Source organism: Artemia sp. Qi Xiang Cuo, chromosome 19, assembly GCF_049724085.1.
Source record: "Artemia sp. Qi Xiang Cuo chromosome 19, ASM4972408v1, whole genome shotgun sequence".
NCBI lineage: Eukaryota > Metazoa > Arthropoda > Branchiopoda > Anostraca > Artemiidae > Artemia > Artemia sp. Qi Xiang Cuo.
Window position 1 is genome coordinate 27,425,892 of NC_142812.1, and position 23,293 is coordinate 27,449,184.

The 23,293-nt window shown below is 35.3% G+C and overlaps 1 protein-coding gene and 1 long non-coding RNA gene across 2 annotated transcripts in view; one reads left to right on the forward strand and one right to left on the reverse strand.

Annotated features, from left to right (window-relative positions):
- The window catches only part of LOC148940679 (uncharacterized), a 112,686-nt gene that overhangs the window by 80,493 nt on the left and 8,900 nt on the right, over window positions 1–23,293 (reverse strand). Inside the window, exon 2 of the mRNA XM_089105616.1 lies at window positions 22,712–23,016. Coding sequence (XP_088961742.1) covers window positions 22,712–23,016 — 305 coding nt within the window. The remainder of the gene's footprint in view (window positions 1–22,711; window positions 23,017–23,293) is intronic.
- LOC148940680 (uncharacterized) lies at window positions 3,722–23,265 on the forward strand. The gene is made up of 2 exons (XR_016143408.1): window positions 3,722–4,014; window positions 23,118–23,265. It is a non-coding gene; the product is annotated as an uncharacterized LOC148940680 (long non-coding RNA).

Genomic DNA, 23,293 nt, shown 5'->3' on the forward strand with positions numbered 1-23,293 from the left:
AACACAAAAATTTTGTTCTAAACGGGCAATCAAGGCCGAATCCAGGGGGGTAGGTGGTTTTACCCCCCCCCCCGAAAATATTTGTCTGGATCGTAAAAACGTAACAAAAATGGATATAAACAAACTTGGGTACTTGTGCATTATATGGGCGTTTCTAAAAAGTCAAGTTTGGTTAATGCTAATGAAATAAAATAAAAAAGGATGAATATATAATAGTTTATAAACAAATTTGGGCTATATATTTGCACATTAGGGGGGGGGGGGGGGGGGTAGGTAAAGCATAGCATATATTAAATACGTAAACTAACCTAGGCACCTTTTTACCCATCCTAAACCCAAAAAACGACACTTTAAATATCGTATACCCAGTGAAAACCACGCCTTGCATTGCATTACTATAGCGATCTCTTGAATGGGCGGGTTTTTCGTGACTGGTTTCCTCGTAAAGGCCTATATAATGCCTAAGTACCCAAACTTGTTATGCGTTATTGAGGTTTTTCCTGTAAACCTACCCCCCCCAAAAAAAAAATCCTGTGTAAAACACCCCCCGAAAAAAAAATCCTGGGTACGACCCTGCGGACAATATACATAAATGGACCTTGATTTATGTTTATTACCCAATTTATCTTATAATTGTGTAGCAGAAACGTAGGCTACTTGGAAATTTCAACTGGAGGGGAGAATAAAGTGAAATCATAAAAATAATTTTTGGGGACCATAGTCGAAAATCTCTCTCGCGTAAGTGTCTGGTATACAGTTGCACATACATAAGGTTTTGATATTGGATGCATAAGAAGAGTCTGGGGAAAAGGAAGGGGGTGCGAGGCCACACAAAAGATGGCTTTTGGTTTAAGAAGTTAAACTTACAAGATTTATACACTTACAAACTTACAACAAATTTACAAACATACTAGAAAAATCTTCGAGCCGATCTTAGGGAGAATTATTCTTATGCTTCATATGTACAGGTATAAATTTTCAGTTTGTACTAAAACCACAATTCTGCATTATTATTTAGCGTTATTTTTTTTTTTTTTTTTTTTTTTTTTGATAGTCAGTGTAATTCTGGCACGAATTCATAAAAATGTTGGAGGAATGTCTTTTTCACCTTCGGAGAGGGCAATTTTGTTTTTGTTTTTTTCGATTTTTTCAATGAAAAAAAAAACAAAAAAGGTATTTTCCGATGAAAAATACAAAAAAATGACATCTTTCGAAGTCTGGGGAGGTAAAAAAAACCTGAAGGAGGGATTCCCCACCCCCAATTGGCATTACTGCAATGCAGACTTTTAAGCCATGTCTTCGTTTACTATTTTATGGTAAAGTTGACTGAGGAACGTTGCTACCAACCGGCCTTCAAAATGTGTCTCGATTGCGCAGTTTTGATTGGCAGACAACTCTCTGCCAGCTCCGGTAGAAAACAAAAAATAATGAAGGGAGCTTTGGATAATTGCTACGAAATTGATTTATATTCTTGCCTGACCAGAAAATAGCTGGCTTCTACAAAGAACCAGAAGATAAACTTCGAAAGTATTCAGAAATCCATGAAGATTACTTCTTAGCTATAGGGTGAGAACCACAGTTTATAGACAGTAAGCTTATCGCAGATCATTTCTGGTCATCGTGAACAAAAAGCTCCTCCCACTTCTTTCTGCCTTAGCTTGTTTAGCCTGTTTCTGAATATACCAGTAAGCTTATCGCAGATCATTTCTGGTCATCGTGAACAAAAAGCTCCTCCCACTTCTTTCTGCCTTAGCTTGTTTAGCCTGTTTCTTTCCACTCGCACCCCTGTCCGGGTTTTTATAATGGGAGGGATAGAGAATGATCATACTGCTATATTCTGTCTACTGTGGTGAGAACCTTGGCAGAAGTGCAGAAAGACTACTACAAATACTAAAACCCCTTTAAAACCACAAGCTACCCAAGGCCAAAATAGCTCCATATGATTTTTTCGCCCCACTCTGTTCAAAACTTCACTCTTCTGCCCATACCAAGAAGCAGAAACCCCCCCCCCCCCCCACAATTCGAGAAAGTCCAAATTTTATGTAAGGTCCAAGCGGGATATCCAAAAAGCTTTTTGGGCCATTATTGCAAAATCCATTATTGGCATAGTATAATCCTTCATTCGTAAACATATACAAACTGACTTATTCTTCCTTCACTATATCACCAGACTGCGATATTGAATCAAAATTTTCATGAAGGTTATTATTTGAGATCAAATTTTCGAAACAATCCTTCCCATGAAAAGTAAAAAGCGAATTTAAATTTAAACCAAGAAAGAATTAGACCAACAACGAGCATAAATTATTATGAATGAAAAAAAAAATAAATATAAAGCTATCAGAAATTATCATGAACAGTGAAGCCAAATTTAAAACAAGCAAAAATTACCACAAATAATGTGGTATCACCCCTCAATTTCCACAAGAGGCTGAAATATCACTTGCCCTTTGCTAAAAACCAAATAAATAGCTTAAAATTTAATTTAGTTTCAGTCATGAAAATAAATTTTCATAATCAATGAAAATTTATTTTTTATTAGACTATTAGGACTAAGTTGGTTATTGCAAATATACTGATATCGAAAAAAAAAAGAAATTTCAGGAAGTTTGGGAACATTTTAATTTTTAATCTTCTAATGGAAAAAGAAATAACTATAAATCTTTTTATGTACAGCGCCAATAACCCTCTATTTTTAGGGGGGTTGAGGGACCACAATACTAAAAGTCAAATTATAACGAATGTTTGTTGTTGATTAACAGCAAATCAGCAATTTAGCATAAACAAGGCCGTGGGGGGGGGGGCTTATGGGTTATACCCCCCACCCGAAAAAATTGTCTGACTCGTAAAAACGTAACACAAATCCATATAAACAAATTTTTGATGCGCTTTTTAATTTTTTTTTGTAAAACCTCCATTCCTCAAAAACATAACCCATCCCAAACAGAAATCCTTGATACGACCCTGCTTACAGCCCTTGCCAAGTGGGTTGTGCAGGGACTTGTTAAGCCTGGAGGCATATTTATTTTACTTTTGGACTATTTCAACAAAATGGCCATCCTAAAATTTTGATCGGATGCATTTGGGGAAAAAAGGGCATGGGGGGACTGGTTGCCCTCTGATCACTTTTGACTCTTAAAATTGGCACGAAAACTTCTGATTTCCAATCGAATGAACGCCCTCCGAAATTTATTCGACTGTCCCTTCCATAGGAGATGCCTCTGGAAAAAAAATTAATAATAATACATTGAAGCCTTATGGCTCTCTATTATAGGTAACGCTATAACGTTGTCTTTTTATAACAGGCGAAAAAGTCTGCCGTACGACAAACATAAAAAAAAATCACGTAGCGTATGGTCTTTATGTGAGGACAAGAAAACAATACTTCACCCCCTCCCCCAATAAAATGTTTAAGTCTGCTTAACACCCCCCCCCCCCACCAAAAAAAAACAGAAAGTTTCAAGCCAATCCCCCAGCTGTGAGACAAAACAGAGTATGCGTATATTCCGAAATACAAATCGTCACCTTCTAATGAAACCTACTGATTTATGCAAACTTTAGAATAAGAAATACTTGCTTGCCGTCAGCCACAAAAAGAAGACAAGCGTACTCTCTTGTGAGGGTCTGAAACCTAATGACCCTGATTGTATATTGGAAGAACACTCGCTTCAGGTGCCCGTAGTGTAATACCACGTAATATTATCCAGATTGGCAATTAGCTGGGAATTTCGGAAACTTACCACATATGTAAAGTAAGATTTAAACTTGGCAAGCGAACTTATCTATTTTTGTCAATTTTCTCGATTACTCTTGTAAGAGCGGCTTTTCGCTAACTTGAAATTTTGTCGTTCCATGTCAATGAGACTTCCATGAATGGATCTACAGTCCAATTTGAGACTCGAGATGATGTTTTCGAGTTCTCATGAATTGAGTGCTCACAAACTTGGGAGATTCTTCCCCTATGGAATGAAACCTCCAGGAACATATTTACAAACCAAACTTATATACAGGAAGGTAGGTTAATTTTAAGCTTTTAGATCCATGATTTATCTGCCTGCAAGCCATGAAAGACGTTTGCACATAGGCCCTCGGCTTGACAAAATAAGTTAAAATTTTAAATGGAAACTAGCAGCCCGAAATAAAGTTTTTTGCCATGCAATATTATTTTATTCAGAATGTTACGAATTGCTTGTACATTTTTAGTCTTCTAAGTTGGATTGGCGTACATCTCCGTTTTGACCCCCCCCCATGTAGGTGACAAAGACTTCTCTAATAACATTAACATAAAACAATTCTGCATTCTGACTTTTTTACTAAGCTTAATGCGACACAAGCTGAAAGTGAAAGCCAAAGTTAAAAAATAACTTATGTGGGAATATAATCAGCTTGTAAATTAATTAAGCTTTAAGTTGTTTTTTTTTTCAAGGTCATAATTAGCTTATTGAATTTACACTCTAAAAGTTGATTTGCAATTTACCATTTGGCCGTCTTTTTTTACAGAATGGAGGTACGCTATTTTGCGAGTGAATTAGGTCAAAATAATTAGCTCCAACCGAAGCTCCTGTATTTGCCTTTTTTAATCCAAGAATCAATTCCAGGTCATTTTCGTTATTACTATCTATCAATACATTTAAATCAATTAATTTATTACCGTCGTCCCTTTATTGGGAAATAGTACTTGGTAATTGCTTACCATTAAATCTTACTTGGAGCCAAGTCATTTGAGCCTGGAAGAAACCAATATGACAAATTCCTTACAAACGATAGAAACTAAACTTATGGACGTTAGTTTATCATTCTGTTAGCTATTTTAACGAATTGAATACTAAATATCTTTTAGAACAAAATTTTGTCATGTTAAGAAGATGTGCGCAAACACTTAAAAAAAGAAGGATAAAGATGAGGGATAAGTAGCAAGGTTGTTGCCCAATCCTGCCGCGGCGGGGACCGAACCCCGGATCCCCTATTGCCATAAAGAGCATCAATCCACTGCGCTACAACAGGTTAAAGAAACAAAAAAAAACTTCAAAATTCCTAGTTTTTTTTTCTGATAGATGATTTAAAATTACATTTAGACTAAAAAGAAATATCTTGTTTTATTTCACTGTTTGTTTCCTAAACTTGGACCAAAGACAGATTAGTTACAGGTAGATATGTTGGTAAAATCGCCGGATAAGGGCTTCTCAAGCACGGACACAAAATAGCATACTTGGTTCCAGTACACTAACAGTAAGGTTTAAGGAGCTTTTAGTGTTTCAGGGATATCTCCAGCCCCCAAGCTACCCCTAACAGTTGCCACCTCTTCTCTCTAGAAACAAAATCAGCGGTGAGACAATACCAACAAAAGTGTCAGAAAAAAATTTATGCTTCATTATGGTTTTTCAATATCCTATCGCCGTCTATAAGACCTAAGATGATTTCTAAAAAAAAATTGCACTTGAAAGTCTGCTACTCATTATCGACGAAACAGGAGGGAGGGGACGAGGGGTATGGAGCAGTGAATGCCAGAGTCCAGGTATTATTTGACACACGCAATTTATAATAGGATAAACAGGACAAGACACGCCAAAATGGGTCTTGTGAGGTGCATATGCGATTTTATTATTTACTATTGTCTATTTATTCATCTGAATAAATATCTGTCTGTCCATCTAGCAAGTAAGAAGCTACAACAATCTCAAAAATACAGAAAAATCGTAGATGTACGGCCAAGCCGAGGTTCTCGGTGATCTTGGTACTATTCTATAAAATTTCAGGAAGTGACAAGGCCTTATCTAGAGGGTAGGGGACTTGAACCCCACCCCACCCCCTTAAAAAAATGTTTGTCCGACTCGTAAAAATGTAAGAAAAACGAATATTAACAAAATTTTAATGCATTTTTTGTACCTCCCCCCCTTGAAGAAAATATCCTTCTGTAACCCCCCTCCCTCGAAATGTGTGTCCGATGCGTAAAAAAGTAACAAGAATGAATATTAACAAATTTTGATGCGTTATTTGAGTTTTTTTACCCCCCCCCTCCAAAAGTATACTTTTGTAACTCCCCGCCCCCCGAAAAAAATCGTGGATACGACCCTGGGAAGTGGTCTAACCAAAATTGAAATTTAAGACTAACTTTTCACGATTATCTCTATATCTTTTCCCTGTCTTATTTTTCATATCCCACCTGATGCAGAAACGTATATAATAGGAATTATTTTTCGGGGTGGCGAGGTCAATAATAAATTTGTCACAGGTTTCAATTATAAAAATTAATTTTATTTGGTCATTTGAACAAGGGTTGCCTATAAATTCAATAAAATTTACGATTTCGAGGGGGCGGTCCCCAAGCCTTTCTTCTTGTGTACGCTCCTAGCTCGATGCCTTCTCAATGAATCACACGTTCAATGATGTAACACAAATAAAACTTTCGATTAGTATCCGAAAAGACAATTAAGGCATGGAAAAGAGTTTCCAAGCTCCTCTGTGAAGCCGCTTCAGAACTCACAATTAAATAACATGGTTTTATTGTCCCTAAATATTTCTTTTTCAACCTCTAAATCGTTGTTTTGCAACACAAATGGCAGAAAACAGCCTTTAGCTTTGGCGTGATTTTTTTTTTTCCTTTTTTTTACTTTGGAGTGGAAGTAGATCTTGAGATTTCCGTTCGAAGGAAGTGTCTCCGATCTGCTAGAATGTAATACCGTCTGACACAAAGAACTGTGGTAAAAAAAATGAATAAAAAGGAACAAATACATGCGCATCAGAGGGGAAATAAAACCAATCGTATTTTTGGATATAGCAGCTTGAAACCTAAGGTACAGGGATTCTGAAAATGTTGAATCGGTTGTATAATTTTCGCTAAGATTGCCTCCATTTTGGGTGGGGTGTATTCCTTTATCTTAAATTAATTTAAAAAACTTCTTTCCACAAGACGAATTTTTCAAAGAAAAGTGAAGAGCTTCATTAAGCCAAGAATGAGCAAAATTAAAGTCAAATAATCTTCCAAGCGTAAAACTACGGCAAATCACTATCAATAAATAAATGAGATTCAAAACGAACAGAAACTACAATAAATAGCCGAATCAAACTCAAAAAGAGCAAAAATTAACATGATTAGGGCTGATAACCCCTATGCCTTCTCAACACCAGAACACAATTTGCGGTTTGCTAAAAAAAAAAAAAAAAAAAAAAAAAAAAAAAAAAAAAAACAGACTGTCAGTTAAATCAACATAAACTGACACTTCTTCGTTGAGGTTTTGATAATTTTTTATTTATGAAAGCAAGAAAAGGAAAACATTTTAAAACGTATTTCGTTTTCAGTAAAGCGCAAATTGGGTTCTGGGCTTGACAAGGCATAGGGGTTATCAGCCCTACTCATGTTAATTTTTGCCCGTTTTGAGTTTGACTCGGCTATTTGTTGTAATTTATGTTCGTTTTGAGTTTCATTTATTTATTGATAGTTTCCCTCCAATCACTTTCGACTATTACAAAGAGCACTAGCCTTTTCAATTTCCAATCGAATGAGCTCTTTTGAAGTTTCTACGACAACAAATGGCCATCTTAAAATATTTATCAGATGCATTTCGGAGAATAAACGAGGTGTGGAGGGGGGGTATCCACCCTCTGATCACTCTGAATCTTAAAAAGGCACTAGAACATCTGATTTCAAATCAAATGAGCGCATTCCGGAATTTTTACGATCACTCTTTCTATATATACCTTATATACCACCAGGGCATAACTTATAACACTTGCCCTGAGGGCTGTGGGGGATTGTCATCAGTAGAAGGGCCTTATTGACTCGTGTCCCTCACCCCTGCTGCCACCTATAACTCTTTTGCACACCAAATATGGGCATAGAATCCCTAGGGGAAATGGATTTCTGAGAAATTGATTGCGTAATCGATTGGGAATTTGGAACACCTGTGCTGTCAGTCATTAATCAAATTGTTTCCAGGCAAAGTTTAATAATGTCTGACAGGTACTGTCAACATTTCTCCAGGAATAGATCCAAGTCATTAATGTCTATGCCTCGGAAACAACTCTTTTGGTCGAACTCCAAAGATATTAATAACCAAACGCCATGGAAACAATTCTCCAAGAAACATCTTAGCGATGAATTGTTTTAGCGCGGGAATCAGGTTTCTTATTAATTTGAAATGCGTTAGCGCAGAGATGCCAAAAACAAAAGGAACACGCAGAAATTACGTTTAGGGATTATTTGGGCGAAACCGTTTTAGACAGGTTATGGAATTATTTCGGCGAAACAGTTAGAGACATTCTAAAAGATGATTATAGAAGAGAATTTGAGGGTGAAACTCTGTGGTCGTTATAATACACAAGTTCCATTGAACAGTGTCATGAGGTCCTCTACCCCAACCCCAAAGGGTTCCGATCCCCCTACCCTAACCCCAAAGGGTTTCAATCCCTCTACCCCAACCCCGAAGGAAGCCACCAGTCCTCAAAGGTCCACTGGGCTCCCAAAGGGCCCACCGGCCCTCAAGGTTCCCCCAGACCTCCCCCCGGGGCCCAAAGGGCCCCCCTCTTGGCCCCCCAAAGGGGCCCCTCTCCCTCCATCTCCTCCCTCCTCCTCCCCTTCCCCTCCCCTCCTCCCCATCCCCTCCTCCTCCTCCTCCTCCCACCTCCTCCCCTCCCCTCCTCCCCTTCCCTCCCCCATTTTTTATACTTTTTTTGTGCATTGAGACACAGAACGACCCCCTCCCCCCGGCCCCCTCCCCCCCTCCAAAGGTTTGATTTTTCAAAGTTCATTTTGAATTTCCTTCATTGAAATGCAAGAGTTGGAATGTTTCACCATTTCTCAGTTACATTCTCTTGTTTTTTCAAATTCATTTTGAATTTATTTCATTGAAATGCAAGAGTTGGAATATTTCAGTAATGTTTTGTTGTGATTTACCTAATCACAGTTACATTCTCTTGATTTTTCAAAGTTCATTTTAAATTTCTTTCGTTGAAATGCAAGAGTTGGAATATTTCAGTAGCGTTTCGTTGTGGTTTACCGGGTCACTGTTACATTTTCTTGATTTTTCAAAGTTCATTTTGGATTTCTTTCGTTGAAATGTAAGAGTTGAAAATATTTCAATAGTGTTTTGTCGTGGTTTACCTTGTCACTGTTACATTCTCTTAATTTTTCAAATTAATTTTGAATTTCTTTCATTGAAATGCAAGATTTGGAATATTTCAGTAATGTTTTGTTGAGGTTTACCTTGTCAAAGTTAAATTCTCTTGATGTTTCAAAGTTCATTTTGAATTTCTTTCATTGAAATGTAAGAGTTGAAATATTTCAAGAGTGTTTTTTTGTGGTTTACCTCGTCACAGTTACATTCTCTTGATTTTTCAAAGTTCGTATTGTATTTCTTTCATTGAAATGCAAGAGTCGGAATATTTCAGTAGTGTCTTGTAGTGGTATACCTTGTCACAGTTACAATCTCTTGATTTTTAAAAGTTCATTTTCAATTTCTTTCATTGAAATGCAAGAGTTGGAATGTTTCAGTAGTGTTTTTTTGTGGTTTACCTTGTCACAGTTACATTCTCTTGATTTTTCAAAGTTCATTTTTGAATTTCTATCTGTGAAATGCAAGAGTTGGAATATTTCAGTAGTGTTTTGTTCTGTTTTCCCTTGTCAGAGTTACATTCTCTTAATTTTTTCAAAGTTAATTTCGGATTTCTTTCATTGAAATGCAAGTGTTGGAATATTCCAGTAGTGTTTTGTTATGGTTTACATTATCACAATTACATTTACTTGATTTTTCAAAGTTCATTGTGAATTTCTTTCGTTGAAATGATAGAGTTGGAATATTTCAGTAGTGTTTTGTTGTGGTTTACCTTGTCACAGTTACATTTTCTTGATTTTTCAAAGTTCATTTCGGTTTTCTTTCATTAAAATGCAAGAGTTGGAATATTTCAGTAGTGTTTTGTCGTGGTTTACCTTGTCGCAGTTACATTCGCTTGATTTTTCAAAGTTTATTTTGTGTTTCTTAAGTTGAAGTGCAAGAGTTGGAATATTTCAGAAGCGTTTTGTCGTGGTTTACCTTGTCACAGTTATATTCTCTTGATTTTTCAAAGTTCATTTTGAATTTCTTTCATTGAAATGAAAGAGTGGGTTTATTTCAGTAGTGTTTTGTCGTGGTTTACCATGTCACAGATACATTTCCTTGATTTTTCAAAGTTCATTATGGATTTCTCTCGTTGAAATGCAAGAGTTGGAATATTTCAGTAGTGTTTTGTTGTGGTTTACTTTGTCACACTTACATTCTCATGATTTTTCAAAGTTCATTTTGAATTTCTTTCATTGAAATGTAAGAGTTGGAATATTTCAGTAGTGTTTTGTCGTGGTTTACCTTGTCACAGATACATTTTATTAATTTTTCAAAGTTCATTTTGAATTTCTTTCATTGAAATGCAAGAGTTTGAATATTTCAGTAGTTTTTTGTTGTGGTTTACCTTGTCACACTTACATTTTCTTGATTTTTCAAAGTTCATTTTGGATTTCTTTCATTGAAATGCAAGAGTTGGAATATTTCAGTAGTGTTTTGTCGTGCTTTACCTTGTCACAGTTACATTCTCTTGATTTTTCAAAGTTCATTTTGGATTTCTTTCGTTGAAATGCAAGAGTTGGAATATTTCAGTAGAGTTTTGTCATGGTTTACCTTGTCACAGTTACATTCTCTTAATTTTTCAAAGTTCCTTTCGTTGAAAAGCAAGAGTTGGAATATTTCAATAGTGTTTTGTCGTGGTTTACCTTGTCAAAGTTACATTCTCTTGATTTTTCAAAGTTCATTTTGAATTTCTTTCGTTGAAATATTTCAGTAGTGTTTGGTTATGGTTTACCTTGTCACAGTTACATTTTCTTGATTTTTCAAAGTTAATTTTGAATTTCTTTCATTGAAATGCAAGAGTTGGAATATTTCAGTAGTGTATTGTCGTGATTTACCTTGTCACAATTACATTTTCTTAATTTTTCAAAGTTCATTTGAATTTCTTTAATTGAAATGCAAGAGTTTGATTATTTCAGTAGTGTTTTGTCGTGGTTTACTTTGGCACAGTTACATTCTCTTGATCTTTCAAACTTCATTTAATTTATTTAATTGAAATGCTATGGGATGGAATATTTCAGTAGTGGTTTGTTGCGGCTTATCTTGTCACAGTTACATTATCTCGATTTTTCAAGTTTAATTATGAATTTCTTTCGTTGAAATGCAAGAGTTTGATTATTTCAGTAGTGGTTTGTCATGGTTTATCTTGTCACAGTTAAATTCTCTCGATTTTTCAAAGTTCATTTTGAATTTATCTCATTGAAATGGAAGAGTTGGAATATTTCAGTAGTGTTTTCTTGTGGTTGACATTGTCACAGTTACATTCTCTCGATTTTTAAAAGTTCATTTTGAATTTCTTTCGTTGAAATGAAAGAGTGTGATTGTTTCACTAGTGTTTTGTTGGGGTTTACCTTGTCACAGTTACATTCTCTCGATTTTTCAAAGTTCATTTTAAATTTCTTTCGTTTAAATGCAAGAGCTGGATTATTTCAGTACTGGTTCGTTGAGGATTACCATGTCCCAGTTGCATTCTCTTGATTTTTTAAAGTTTATTTTGAATTTCTTTCATTGAAATGCAAGAGTTGGATTATTTCACTAGTGGTTTGTTGTGACTTACCTTGTCACAGTTACATTCTCTTGATTTCTCAAAGTTCATTTGAATTTCTTTCATTGAAATGCAAGAGTTGGATTATTTCAGTACTGGTTTGTCGTGGTTTACCATTTCACAGTTACATTCTCTTGTTTTTTTAAAGATCATTTTTAATTTATTTCATTGAAATGCAAGAGTTGGAATCTTTCAGTAATGTTTTGTTGTGGTTTACCTAATCACAGTTACATTCTCTTGATTTTTCAAAGTTCATTTTGATTTTCTTTCGTTGAAATGCAAGAGTTGGAATATTTCAGTAGAGTTTTGTTTTGGTTTACCGGGTCACTGTTACATTTTCCTGATTTTTCAAAGTTCATTTTGGATTTCTTTCGTTGAAATGCAAGAGTTGGATTATTTCACTAGTGGTTTGTTGTGACTTACCTTGTCACAGTTACATTCTCTTGATTTCTCAAAGTTCATTTTGAATTTCTTTCGTTGAAATGCAAGAGTTGGATTATTTCAGTACTGGTTTGTCGTGGTTTACCATTTCAAAGTTACATTCTCTTGTTTTCTTAAAGTTCATTTTTAATTTATTTCATTGAAATACAAGAGTTGGATTATTTCAGTAATGTCTTGTTGTGGTTTACCTAATCACAGCTACATTCTCTTGATTTTTCAAAGTTCATTTTGAATTTCTTTCGTTGAAATGCAAGAGTTGGAATATTTCAGTATCGTTTCGTTGTGGTTTACCGGGTCACTGTTACATTTTCTTGATTTTTCAAAGTTCATTTGGATTTCTTTCATTGAAATGTAACAGTTGAAAATATTTCAATAGTGTTTTGTCGTGGTTTACCTTGTCACTGTTACATTTTCTTTATTTTTAAAATTAATTTTGAATTTCTGTCATTGAAATGCAAGAGTTGGAATATTTCAGTAATGTTTTGTTGAGGTTTACCTTGTCAAAGTTAAATTCTCTTGATTTTTCAAAGTTCATTTTGAAGTTATTTCATTGAAATGTAAGAGTTGGAATATTTCAAGAGTGTTTTTTTATGGTTTACCTTGTCACAGTTACATTCTCTTGATTTTTCAAAGTTCGTGATGGATTTCTTTCAGTGAAATGAAAGAGTCAGAATATTTCAGTAGTGTTTTTTCGTGGTATACCTTGTCACAGTTACAATCTCTTGATTTTTCAAAGTTCATTTTCGATTTCTTTCATTGAAATGCAAGAATTGGAATATTTCAGTAGTGTTTTGCTGTGCTTTACCTTGTCATAGTTACATTCTCTTAATTTTTCAAAGTTCTTTTTGAATTTCTATCGGTGAAATGCAAGAGTTTGAATATTTCATTAGTATTTTGTTGTGTTTTACCTTGTCACAGTTACATTCTCATGATTTTTCAAAGTTCATTTTGAATTTCTTTCATTGAAATGCAAGAGTTGGAATATTTCAGTAGTGTTTTGTCGTGGTTTACCTTGTCACAGTTACATTTTCTTGATTTTTCAAAGTTCATTTGAATTTCTTTCGTTGAAATGCTAGAGTTGGAATATTTCAGTAGTGTTTTTTTGTGGTTTACCTTGTCACAGTTACATTTTCTTGATTTTTCAAAGTTCATTTCGGTTTTCTTTCATTAAAATGCAAGAGTTGGAATATTTCAGTTGTGCTTTGTCGTGGTTTACCTTGTCGCAGTTACATTCGCATGATTTTTCAAAGTTTATTTTGGGTTTCTTAAGTTGAAGTGCAAGAGTTGGAATATTTCAGAAGCGTTTTGTCGTGGTTTACCTTGTCACAGTTATATTCTCTTGATTTTTCAAAGTTCATTTTGAATTTCTTTCATTGAAATGTAAGAGTTGGAATATTTCAGTAGTGTTTTGTCGTGGTTTACCATGTCACAGTTACATTCCCTTGATTTTTCAAAGTTCATTTTGAATTTCTCTCATTGAAATGCAAGAGTTTGAATATTTCAGTAGTGTTTTGTTGTGGTTTACTTTGTCACACTTACATTCTCATGATATTTCAAAGTTCATTTTGAATTTCTTTCATTGAAATGTAAGAGATTGAATATTTCGGTAGTGTTTTGTCGTGGTTTACCTTGTCATACTTACATTCTCTCGATTTTTCAAAGTTCATTTTGAATTTCTTTCATTGAAATGCAAGAGTTTGAATATTTCAGTAGTTTTTTGTTGTGGTTTACTTTGTCAAACTTACATTTTCTTGATTTTTCAAAGTTCATTTTTAATTTCTTTCATTGAAGTGCAAGAGTTGGAATATTTCAGTAGTGTTTTGTCGTGCTTTACCTTGTCACACTTACATTCTCTTGATTTTTCAAAGTTCATTTTTTATTTCTGTCGTTGAATTGCAAGAGTTGGAATATTTCAGTAGTGTTTTGGCATGGTTTACCTTGTCACAATTACATTCTATTAATTTTTCAAAGTTCCTTTTGAATTTCTTTCATTGAAAAGCAAGAGTTGGAATATTTCAATAGTGTTTTGTCGTTGTTTACCTTGTCACAGTTACATTCTCTTGATTTTTCAAAGTTCATTTTGAATTTCTTTCGTTGAAATGCAGGAGTTGAAATATTTCAGTAGTGTTTGGTTATGGTTTACCTTGTCACAGTTACATTATCTTGATCTTTCAAAGTTTATTTTGAATTTATTTCATTGAAAGACAAGAGTTGGAATATATCAGTAGTGTTTGGCCATGGTATACCTTATCACAGTTACATTCTCTTGATTTTTCAAAGTTCATTTTTAATTTCTTTAATTGAAATGCAAGAGTTGGAATATTTCAATAGTGTTTTGTCGTGATTTACATTGTCAAAATTATATTTTCTTAATTTTTTAAAGTTAATTTTGAATTTCTTTCATTGAAATGCAAAAGTTGGAATATTTCAGTAGTATTTTGTTGTGGTTTACGATGTCTCAGTTACATTCTCTTGATTTTACAAAGTCTATTTTGGATTTCTTTCATTGAAATACAAGAGCTAAAATATTTCAATAGTTTTTTCTCGTGGTTTACCTTACCACACTTACATTCTCTTGATTTTTTCAATGATTATATTGGATTTATTTCGTTGAAATGCAAGAGTTGGGATATTTCAGTAGTGTTTTGCCGTGGTTTACTTTGTCATAGTTACATTCTCTTAATTTTTCAAAGTTCATTTTGGATTTCTTTCGTTGAAATGCAAGAGTTGGAATATTTCAGTAATGTTTTGTCATGGTTTACTATGTCACAGTAACATTCTCTTGATTTTTCAAAGTTCATTTCTTTCGTTGAAATATGTTTTGTTGTGCTTTACCTCGACACAGTTACATTTTCATGATTTTTGTTAGGTTAGGTTAGGTTAGGTTAGATCATTTTAGGTGAGGTTAGGTTAGGTTAGGTTAGGTTAAGGTACGTGTGTGCACGTCCGTAGGCTCACTTAACATACCCGAAACTAACCTAACATACCATGATCCAACCTAACCTAACCTAACAAAAATAAAGAAAATGTAACTGTGTCAAGGTAAAGCACAACAAAACATATTTCAACGAAAGAAATGAACTTTGAAAAATCAAGAGAATGTAACTGTGACATAGTAAACCATGACAAAACACTACTGAAATATTCCAACTCTTACATTTCAACGAAAGAAATTCAAAATGAACTTTGAAAAATCAAGAGAATGTAACTGTGACAAAGTAAACAACAACAAAACACTACTGAAATATTCCAACTCTTGCATTTCAACGAGAAAAATCCAAAATGAACTTTTAAAGATCAAGAAAATGTAATTGTGATAAGGTAAACCACGACAAAACACTACTGAAATAATCCAACTCTTGCATTTCAATGAAAGAAATTCAAAATGAACTTTGAAAAATCAAGAGAATGTAACTGTGATAAGGTATACCATGACAAAACACTACTGGAATATTCCAAATCCTGTCTTTCAATGAAAGAAATTCAGAAAGAAATTTGAAAAATCAAGATAATGTAACTGTGACAAGGTAAACCATAACCAAACACTACTGAAATATTTCAACTCTTGCATTTCAACGAAAGAAATTCAAAATGAACTTTGAAAAATCAAGAGAATGTAACTTTGACAAGGTAAACCACGACAAAACACTATCGAAACATTCCAACTCTTGCTTTTCAACGAAAGAAATTCAAAAGGAACTTTGAAAAATTAAGAGAATGTAACTGTGACAAGGTAAACCACGACAAAACACTACTGAAATATTCCAACTCTTGCATTTCAACGAAAGAAATACAAAATGAACTTTGAAAAATCAAGAGAATGTAACTGTGACAAGGTAAAGCACGACAAAACACAACTGAAATATTCCAACTCTTGCATTTCAATGAAATAAATCAAAAATGAACTTTGAAAAATCAAGAAAATGTAAGTGTGACAAGGTAAACCACAACAAAAAACTACTGAAATATTCAAACTCTTGCATTTCAATGAAAGAAATTCAAAATGAACTTTGAAAAATTAATAAAATGTATCTGTGACAAGGTAGACCACGACAAAACACTACTGAAATATTCAAACTCTTACATTTCAATGAAAGAAATTCAAAATGAACTTTGAAAAATCATGAAAATGTAAGTGTGACAAAGTAAACCACAACAAAACACTACTGAAATATTCCAACTCTTGCATTTCAATGAGAGAAATTCAAAATGAACTTTGAAAAATCAAGGGAATGTAACTGTGACATGGTAAACCACTACAAAACACTACTGAAATAATCCCACTCTTTCATTTCAATGAAAGAAATTCAAAATGAACTTTGAAAAATCAAGAGAATATAACTGTGACAAGGTAAACCACGACAAAACGCTTCTGAAATATTCCCTCTCTTGCACTTCAACTTAAGAAAACTTAAATAAACTTTGAAAAATCAAGCGAACGTAACTGAGACATGGTAAACCACGACAAAACACAACTGAAATATTCCAACTCTTGCATTTAAATGAATGAAAACCGAAATGAACTTAGAAAAATCAAGAACATTTAACTGTGACATGGAAAACCACAACAAAACACTACTGAAATATTCCAACTCTAGCAATTCAAAGAATGAAATTCAAAAGGAACTTTGAAAAATAAAGAGAATGTAACTGTGACAAGGTAAGCCATGACAAAACCCTACTAAAATATTCCAATTCTTGAATTTCAACGAAAGAAATACAAAATTAACTTTGATAAAATCAAGAGAATGTAACTGTGACAAGGTAAACCACACAAAAAACACTACTGAAATATTCCAACTCTTGCATTTCAATGAAAGAAATTCAAAATGAATTTGAAAAATCAAGAGAATGTAACTGTGACAAGGTAAACAACGAAAAAACACTATTGAAATATTCCAGCTCTTACATTTCAATGAAAGAAATTCAAAATGAACTTTGAAAAATCAAGAAAATGTAATTGTGACAAGGTAAACCTCAACAAAACATTACTGAAATAATCCAAATCTTGCATTTCAATGAAAGAAATTCAAAATTAATTTGAAAAATTATGAAAATGTAACAGTGACAAGGGAAACCACGACAAAACACTATTGAAATATTTTTAATTCTTATAATTCAATGAAAGAAATCAAAACTGAACTTTGAAAAATTAAGAAAATTTAACACTGACCATTTAAACCACAACGAAACTCTACTGAAATATTCCCACTCTTTTCTTTCAAAGAAATAAAATAAAAATAAAATTTGAAAAATCAAGAAAATGTAAATGTGATTATTCAAACCACAGCAAAACATTACTGAAAAAAACAAACTCTTGTATTTCAATGAAAGAGATTGAAGATGAAACTCTAGAAAACAATAGAATGTAACTGAGAAATGGTGAAACATTCCAACTCTTGCATTTCAATGAAGGAAATTCAAAATGAACTTTGAAAAATCAAACCTTTGGAGGGGGGGGGAGGGGCCGGGGGGAGGGGGTCGTTCTGTGTCTCAATGCACAAAAAAAGTATAAAAAATGGGGGAGGGAAGGGGAGGGGAGGAGGGGAGGGGAGGAGGAGGGGAGGAGGTGGTGGGAGGAGGAGGAGGTGGGATGAGGAGGGAGGATGGGGAGGAGGAGGAGGGGGAGGGGAGGAGGGGGAGGAGGAGGAGGAGATGGAGGGAGAGGGGCCCCTTTGGGGGGCCAAAGGGGGGTGGGGCCCTTTGGGCCCCGTGGGGGAGGTCTGGGGGAACCTTGAGGGCCGGTGGGCCCTTTGGGAGCCCAGTGGACCTTTGAGGACTGGTGGCTTCCTTCGGGGCTGGGGTAGAGGGATTGGAACCCTTTGGGGTTGGGGTAGGGGGATCGGAACCCTTTGGGGTTGGGGTAGAGGACCTCATGACACTGTTCAATGGACCTTGTGTATTATAACGACCACAGAGTTTCACCCTCAAATTCTCTTCTATAATCATCTTTTAGAATTTCTCTAACTGTTTCGCCGAAATAATTCCATAACCTGTCTAAAATAGTTTCGCCCAAATAATCCCTAAACGTAATTTCAGCGTGTTCCTTTTGTTTTTGGCATCTCTGCGCTAACGCATTTCAAATTAATAAGAAACCTGATTCCCGCGCTAAAACAATTCATCGCTAAGATGTTTCTTGGAGAATTGTTTCCATGGCGTTTGGTTATTAATATCTTTGGAGTTCGACCAAAAGAGTTGTTTCCGAGGCATGGACATTAATGACTTGGATCTATTCCTGGAGAAATGTTGACAGTACCTGTCAGACATTATTAAACTTTGCCTGGAAACAATTTGATTAATGACTGACAGCACAGGTGTTCCAAATTCCCAATCGATTACGCAATCAATTTCTCAGAAATCCATTTCCCCTAGGGACTCTATGCCCATATTTGGTGTGCAAAAGAGTTATAGGTGGCAGCAGGGGTGAGGGACACGAGTCAATAAGGCCCTTCTACTGTCATCCTCAAATACATAGTTTCCGGACCTTTAAACTATGTTGAACAAAATGGTTATCTAATAATTTTGATTGAATATGTTTGGGGAAATCTTGGGCGTGGGAGGGCGGGGGTAGTTGCCCTCCAATCCCTTTTGACTATTAAAAAGGGCACTAGTCCTTTCAATTTTCAATCGAATGAGCTCTTTTCGAAGTTTCTACTACATCTAATGGCCATCTCAAACTTATATCTGATGCATTTCGGGAGAATACGAGAAGTATGGGGGGGGGGGGGGGGTATCCACCCTCCGATCTCTCTGAATCTCAATAAAGGGCCCAAAAACTTCTGATTACCAAACTAATGAGCCCCCTCCGAAGTTTATACGATCACCCTTTGTATATATACCTTATATGTCCCCAGGGAATAACTTACCACCCTTGCCCTAGGGCTGTCATCCTCAAAGACATAATTTCAGGATCTTTCAACTACGTTGAACAAAATGGCTATCTCAAAATTTTAACTGAATGTGTTTTGGGAAATGTTGGGCGTGGGAGGGGGGTTAGTTGCCCTTCAATCATTTTCCACTTTTAAAAAGGACACTAGCCCTTTCAATTTCTAATCGAATGAGCCCTTTTCGAAGTTTCTACGACGACTTCGATACGAAGTGCCCTGGTCTAAAATAACAAAGAAAAATAATAACACATTGTGCCCACATCGCTCTTTTTATTTAGGCAGCGCTATTGCCCTACCTATGATAATGCAACTTTTTTGTCTGACAACTATTGAAAATAGGTAAATAAGTATAAACAGGATGATTTTTTTAATAAATCAACAGTAAAAGCATATGTTTATATGCATACTGATTTCAAACTGTTATTCGCAAATTTCTAGAATGTTAGGATTGACATTTATACTAATTTACTGTCTGCTTGTATTAAATTTGAATTCGCTCTTTACTTTTCAGGGAAAAGGTAAAGAAATAATTTTTAACTTTGTTTTAAAAATTTAATTCTGGAACAATTCCAAAAGGCTTTCTGCTAAAAATTGCCAGAATGACAACTGGAAATATTGCTATGGAAAAAAATAAATTAGCAGAACAATTGTTGTCACCAGACGTGGCAACCCCACTTCAGAGGATCTTCTTCGGCAGTATAACACGATAAAGGAAGGAAACTGAGGGGTGAATACAGGCCTGAAAAAGGTCCTCAGATACAAAGGTAAAATATGAAGCTTTCACACTATTGGATGTCGCATCGTCTTTCTATCTAGGACAGATTTGGCTAGTGCTCTCCAATTGAATATGTAAAAATACAATCTGCCAACAAACTTTTACGAAAACCTGCAAATTGTTCAACAGCATATTTCTGTTTTTTTACCCAAGGTTGTTGAGTCCAGACAATTTGGAGATTTGGGGAGTTAAAATGTAGGTCAGGGGAAGGGCTTCAAAAAAGCAACAAATAGATGGATACATGAAGAATATACGAAGTTAGGGAAGAAATCGTCAGAAAACGCCGGTTTTCATTTGACACTATATACAAAAATTCCAATAGATTAGCCAACGAAATACCAAGCTGTCTCAATATCTATTGAAAATGAGCCAAATCACACTGTCTTCTGCTGTTGAGCTTTCCGTTTTGTCGGTAAAAAGCCAGACATAATTAGGACTTTGAATTGAATTGGAACTTGAGAGCTGCAGGTGAGATGAAAAGCTCTTAATATCTAACCAAAACTACTACTACTAACACTACTACTACTACTAACAACTCAAAGCAATACCAAGCCACCTGAGGCTTAAACAGCGGCGCACGTCCTTCTCCACCCCGATCTATTCATAGTTTCACTCCCTCCCATGAAGTTCTAATTTACTTTAAATTCCCGCGCTGTTCACGGGCGACCTGCTTTACTTTGGCCTCACATGGATGGCCAAAAAGAACAATCTCTGGCAATCTGCCATCATTCATCCGTAAATATGTCCTAATCATCTCATCCTTTCTTTCAAAATAGCCCTAGAAAGTGAGATAGAACCACATTTTTTGTAATGTTTGCTGTTTGACAACCGGTCAGTCAAACGGGTGCCTAAAGCTATACGCAAACAATTACTCTGGAACACATTTGGCAAAATAATATTCCTCTGCCTTCCGAAAAGCGCTCATGTTTCACAACCACTTACGGTAATTTTCATTACCGTAACTTCGAATATTCTGATCTTGGTTCACAGACTTATCCTCCTATTCATTCTAGCTAACACAAAAAGTCCTGCTCGCCCAATACTTCGTCAACTATTATCAGTATAATTGGTAAATTTTCGAGACACATGAAATTCCAATGAATAAGTTACCCATGTAAATCTTAATCTACTAGTTATCGAGACTTTTTCTTTTTTTTATGCTGCTGAGTCACCACAAGGAAAAGCAACGTTGGGGTATAAAACCCGTAATAGGTTTTTTTTCCTCTCCCCACTTGATCAAGGAAAAACTCAGAAGGAAATTTTTTAGGTTAATCCTTTAACTAGAAAAAAACAGAAACCTGAACTTAATATAATTCAACTGAAAATTCAACCTGCGCAAAATTAAACCCGATGAAATTCAATGCAGCCAAACTCAGCCGATGCAAAACCGAACATGGCAAAGCTTCAACCAGCCAACCTAAATCCGGTCCACATCTTTACCGGATAGACTCATTAATAATCATAAAACCCAATCTAGACTTCAATATTTCAATGTTAAAAAAAAAAATGCGCATCTTCCGATTTGACTTTGACCAATTTGAATCGTTTCTAACTACAGGGAGCGACAGGGGAGATCCACTCCCCAAAACAGACTGAAAGGACTACAGCCCTCCTGGAGAACAGGAAAGATCTCTGCCTAAAAATACGTTGTTTTTTTCATATTTTGACCTGCTCTTTTGGAAAAATCTTCCGAGACTTCGCCAGGAGTGTTTGAGAAGCTGGAATCATCGAGGATATTTCTGGTGAGCAATGTTCTCCTAAGAGCCGTTTCGACGAATGTCAGAAGAGGAATCCCCCATCATTCCCGTAAAAGTATCATTCAAAACTAGCCGGAGTCAAAGGCATGTTATGCGCTTTTTCAAGGTTGTCCCAAACCAACCTTATGGGCATATCATTTCATTTCTCTTGTAGAAGGGGATTAAGGTCGCACTTCATCCATATGACCAACAGGTTTATCAGGAGCCAAAAGGTCACCATTGTCACCATAGCTTTCATCAACACGGATGAAATTAACAACACAACGTCATTACATTTAATGTTGACTACTAAGACCCCTCCCGATCCTTCCGGAATTTCTTCCTTCCATTTTTCGTAATAATTGTCTTTATGACAAACTTATTCACAGGTCCCCTACCTTTATTATAAAGTAATAAGAAGACAAATGAAGGCGGCTCGTCATATCATTTGTCTCGGTCACTGCAAGCAATGAATCTTGGGTTCGAGTTTTACCTAATGGAATTCCACCTAGACTAAGTTTTTTGTGGGTTGATTTTTCCTGAGCAGGTTTTCTGGATTTAATAGGGAACGTAAGGAAAAGTGTGTTGAAAGATATGTAGATGTGTTGGCAGAGTTGTGACACTATTAGTATTTTTCGTAAGTTCAGGTTTAAAGACCCCCCTCCCTCCCTGTGATTAGGATGAAAGAAATGAGTATTTTCTGCGCTAGATTTTTACTGGGTTTAATTTTCTGCGTGTGACAGAAAATTAAAACCATTGATTTTCTGTTAGGTGTTCCTTTGATTTAATTTGTACCCACAGGTTGCAGCAAATGGGAGGTGCAGTAGTTGTTTTTACCGAGTTTTCCACTTTATGATAGCGTTTTCGTTTATTTTTATTTGAAATGCTAATAGCTCTTTTATATGGCCTTTTGTCTTATATACTCCTCTGTAGAAAGTAGAAGTCACGAAATCCATTTTAGAGGATGATCAGAACTGCCCCCTTCCCCTTTTTAAATAAAAATTCCTTGCAAACAGTGTTAGTAAAACAATAGGGATTCAGATCACACGATAGGCTTTCGCTAATTTTGTATAACCCCCTCCGTTTCCCTGACGCGTTAAAAAAAAATTAAAGAACAATTTCAAATTTTCATGCACTTGGAGATCTCAATGAGGGTCCTTACTGTGTTGATCAATTTGAGGTTCTTTGACAAAAAAAAGAACATGAGAAGAAACTTGAATTGAAAATTTACTTACGCAAGAGGATCTCGTAGGGTAGCCTGTCGACTTCTAATGGTGGTGGATGGAGGCGGAATATAAAAATCTGGAAAATCCGACGTCCTGTTTAAGTTATCACTCACTTCACTGACAGATATAAAATTCGTTCCGAATTGTTTCAAGGAGGCTTCTTCATCACCCGGGAAATTAAACTCAATTTTAAGTACATTTCGTAACCAACTCCCAAAATCTTTGATTGACAGTCGATTCAAAGGATCGGACAAAGAACTCATAAATGAAGTTGCATTTATTCCCTGTCCTTCCGACATGGCTATATACGTTCCCTAAAAAGAAGATATATCAATGAATTACTACAAGATCATTATTTAATTTTATGATAAAACAATGGGTAGCTTCGAGTACTCTAGATGCAGCCTTTTTGCAGGTTTTCATCTTTGTTCGTGGGCAGAACTAGACCACTTGCCGAACTCATAAACGATATGAACAAAACAGGATTAAAGCAGCGAAGAAGCATCTCGTCTGGAACCGCAAAATGAGAGTTGTGGAATTAATGGCGAAACCGAACGAAGACATTTTATAATGGATAGCAATCAAAACATG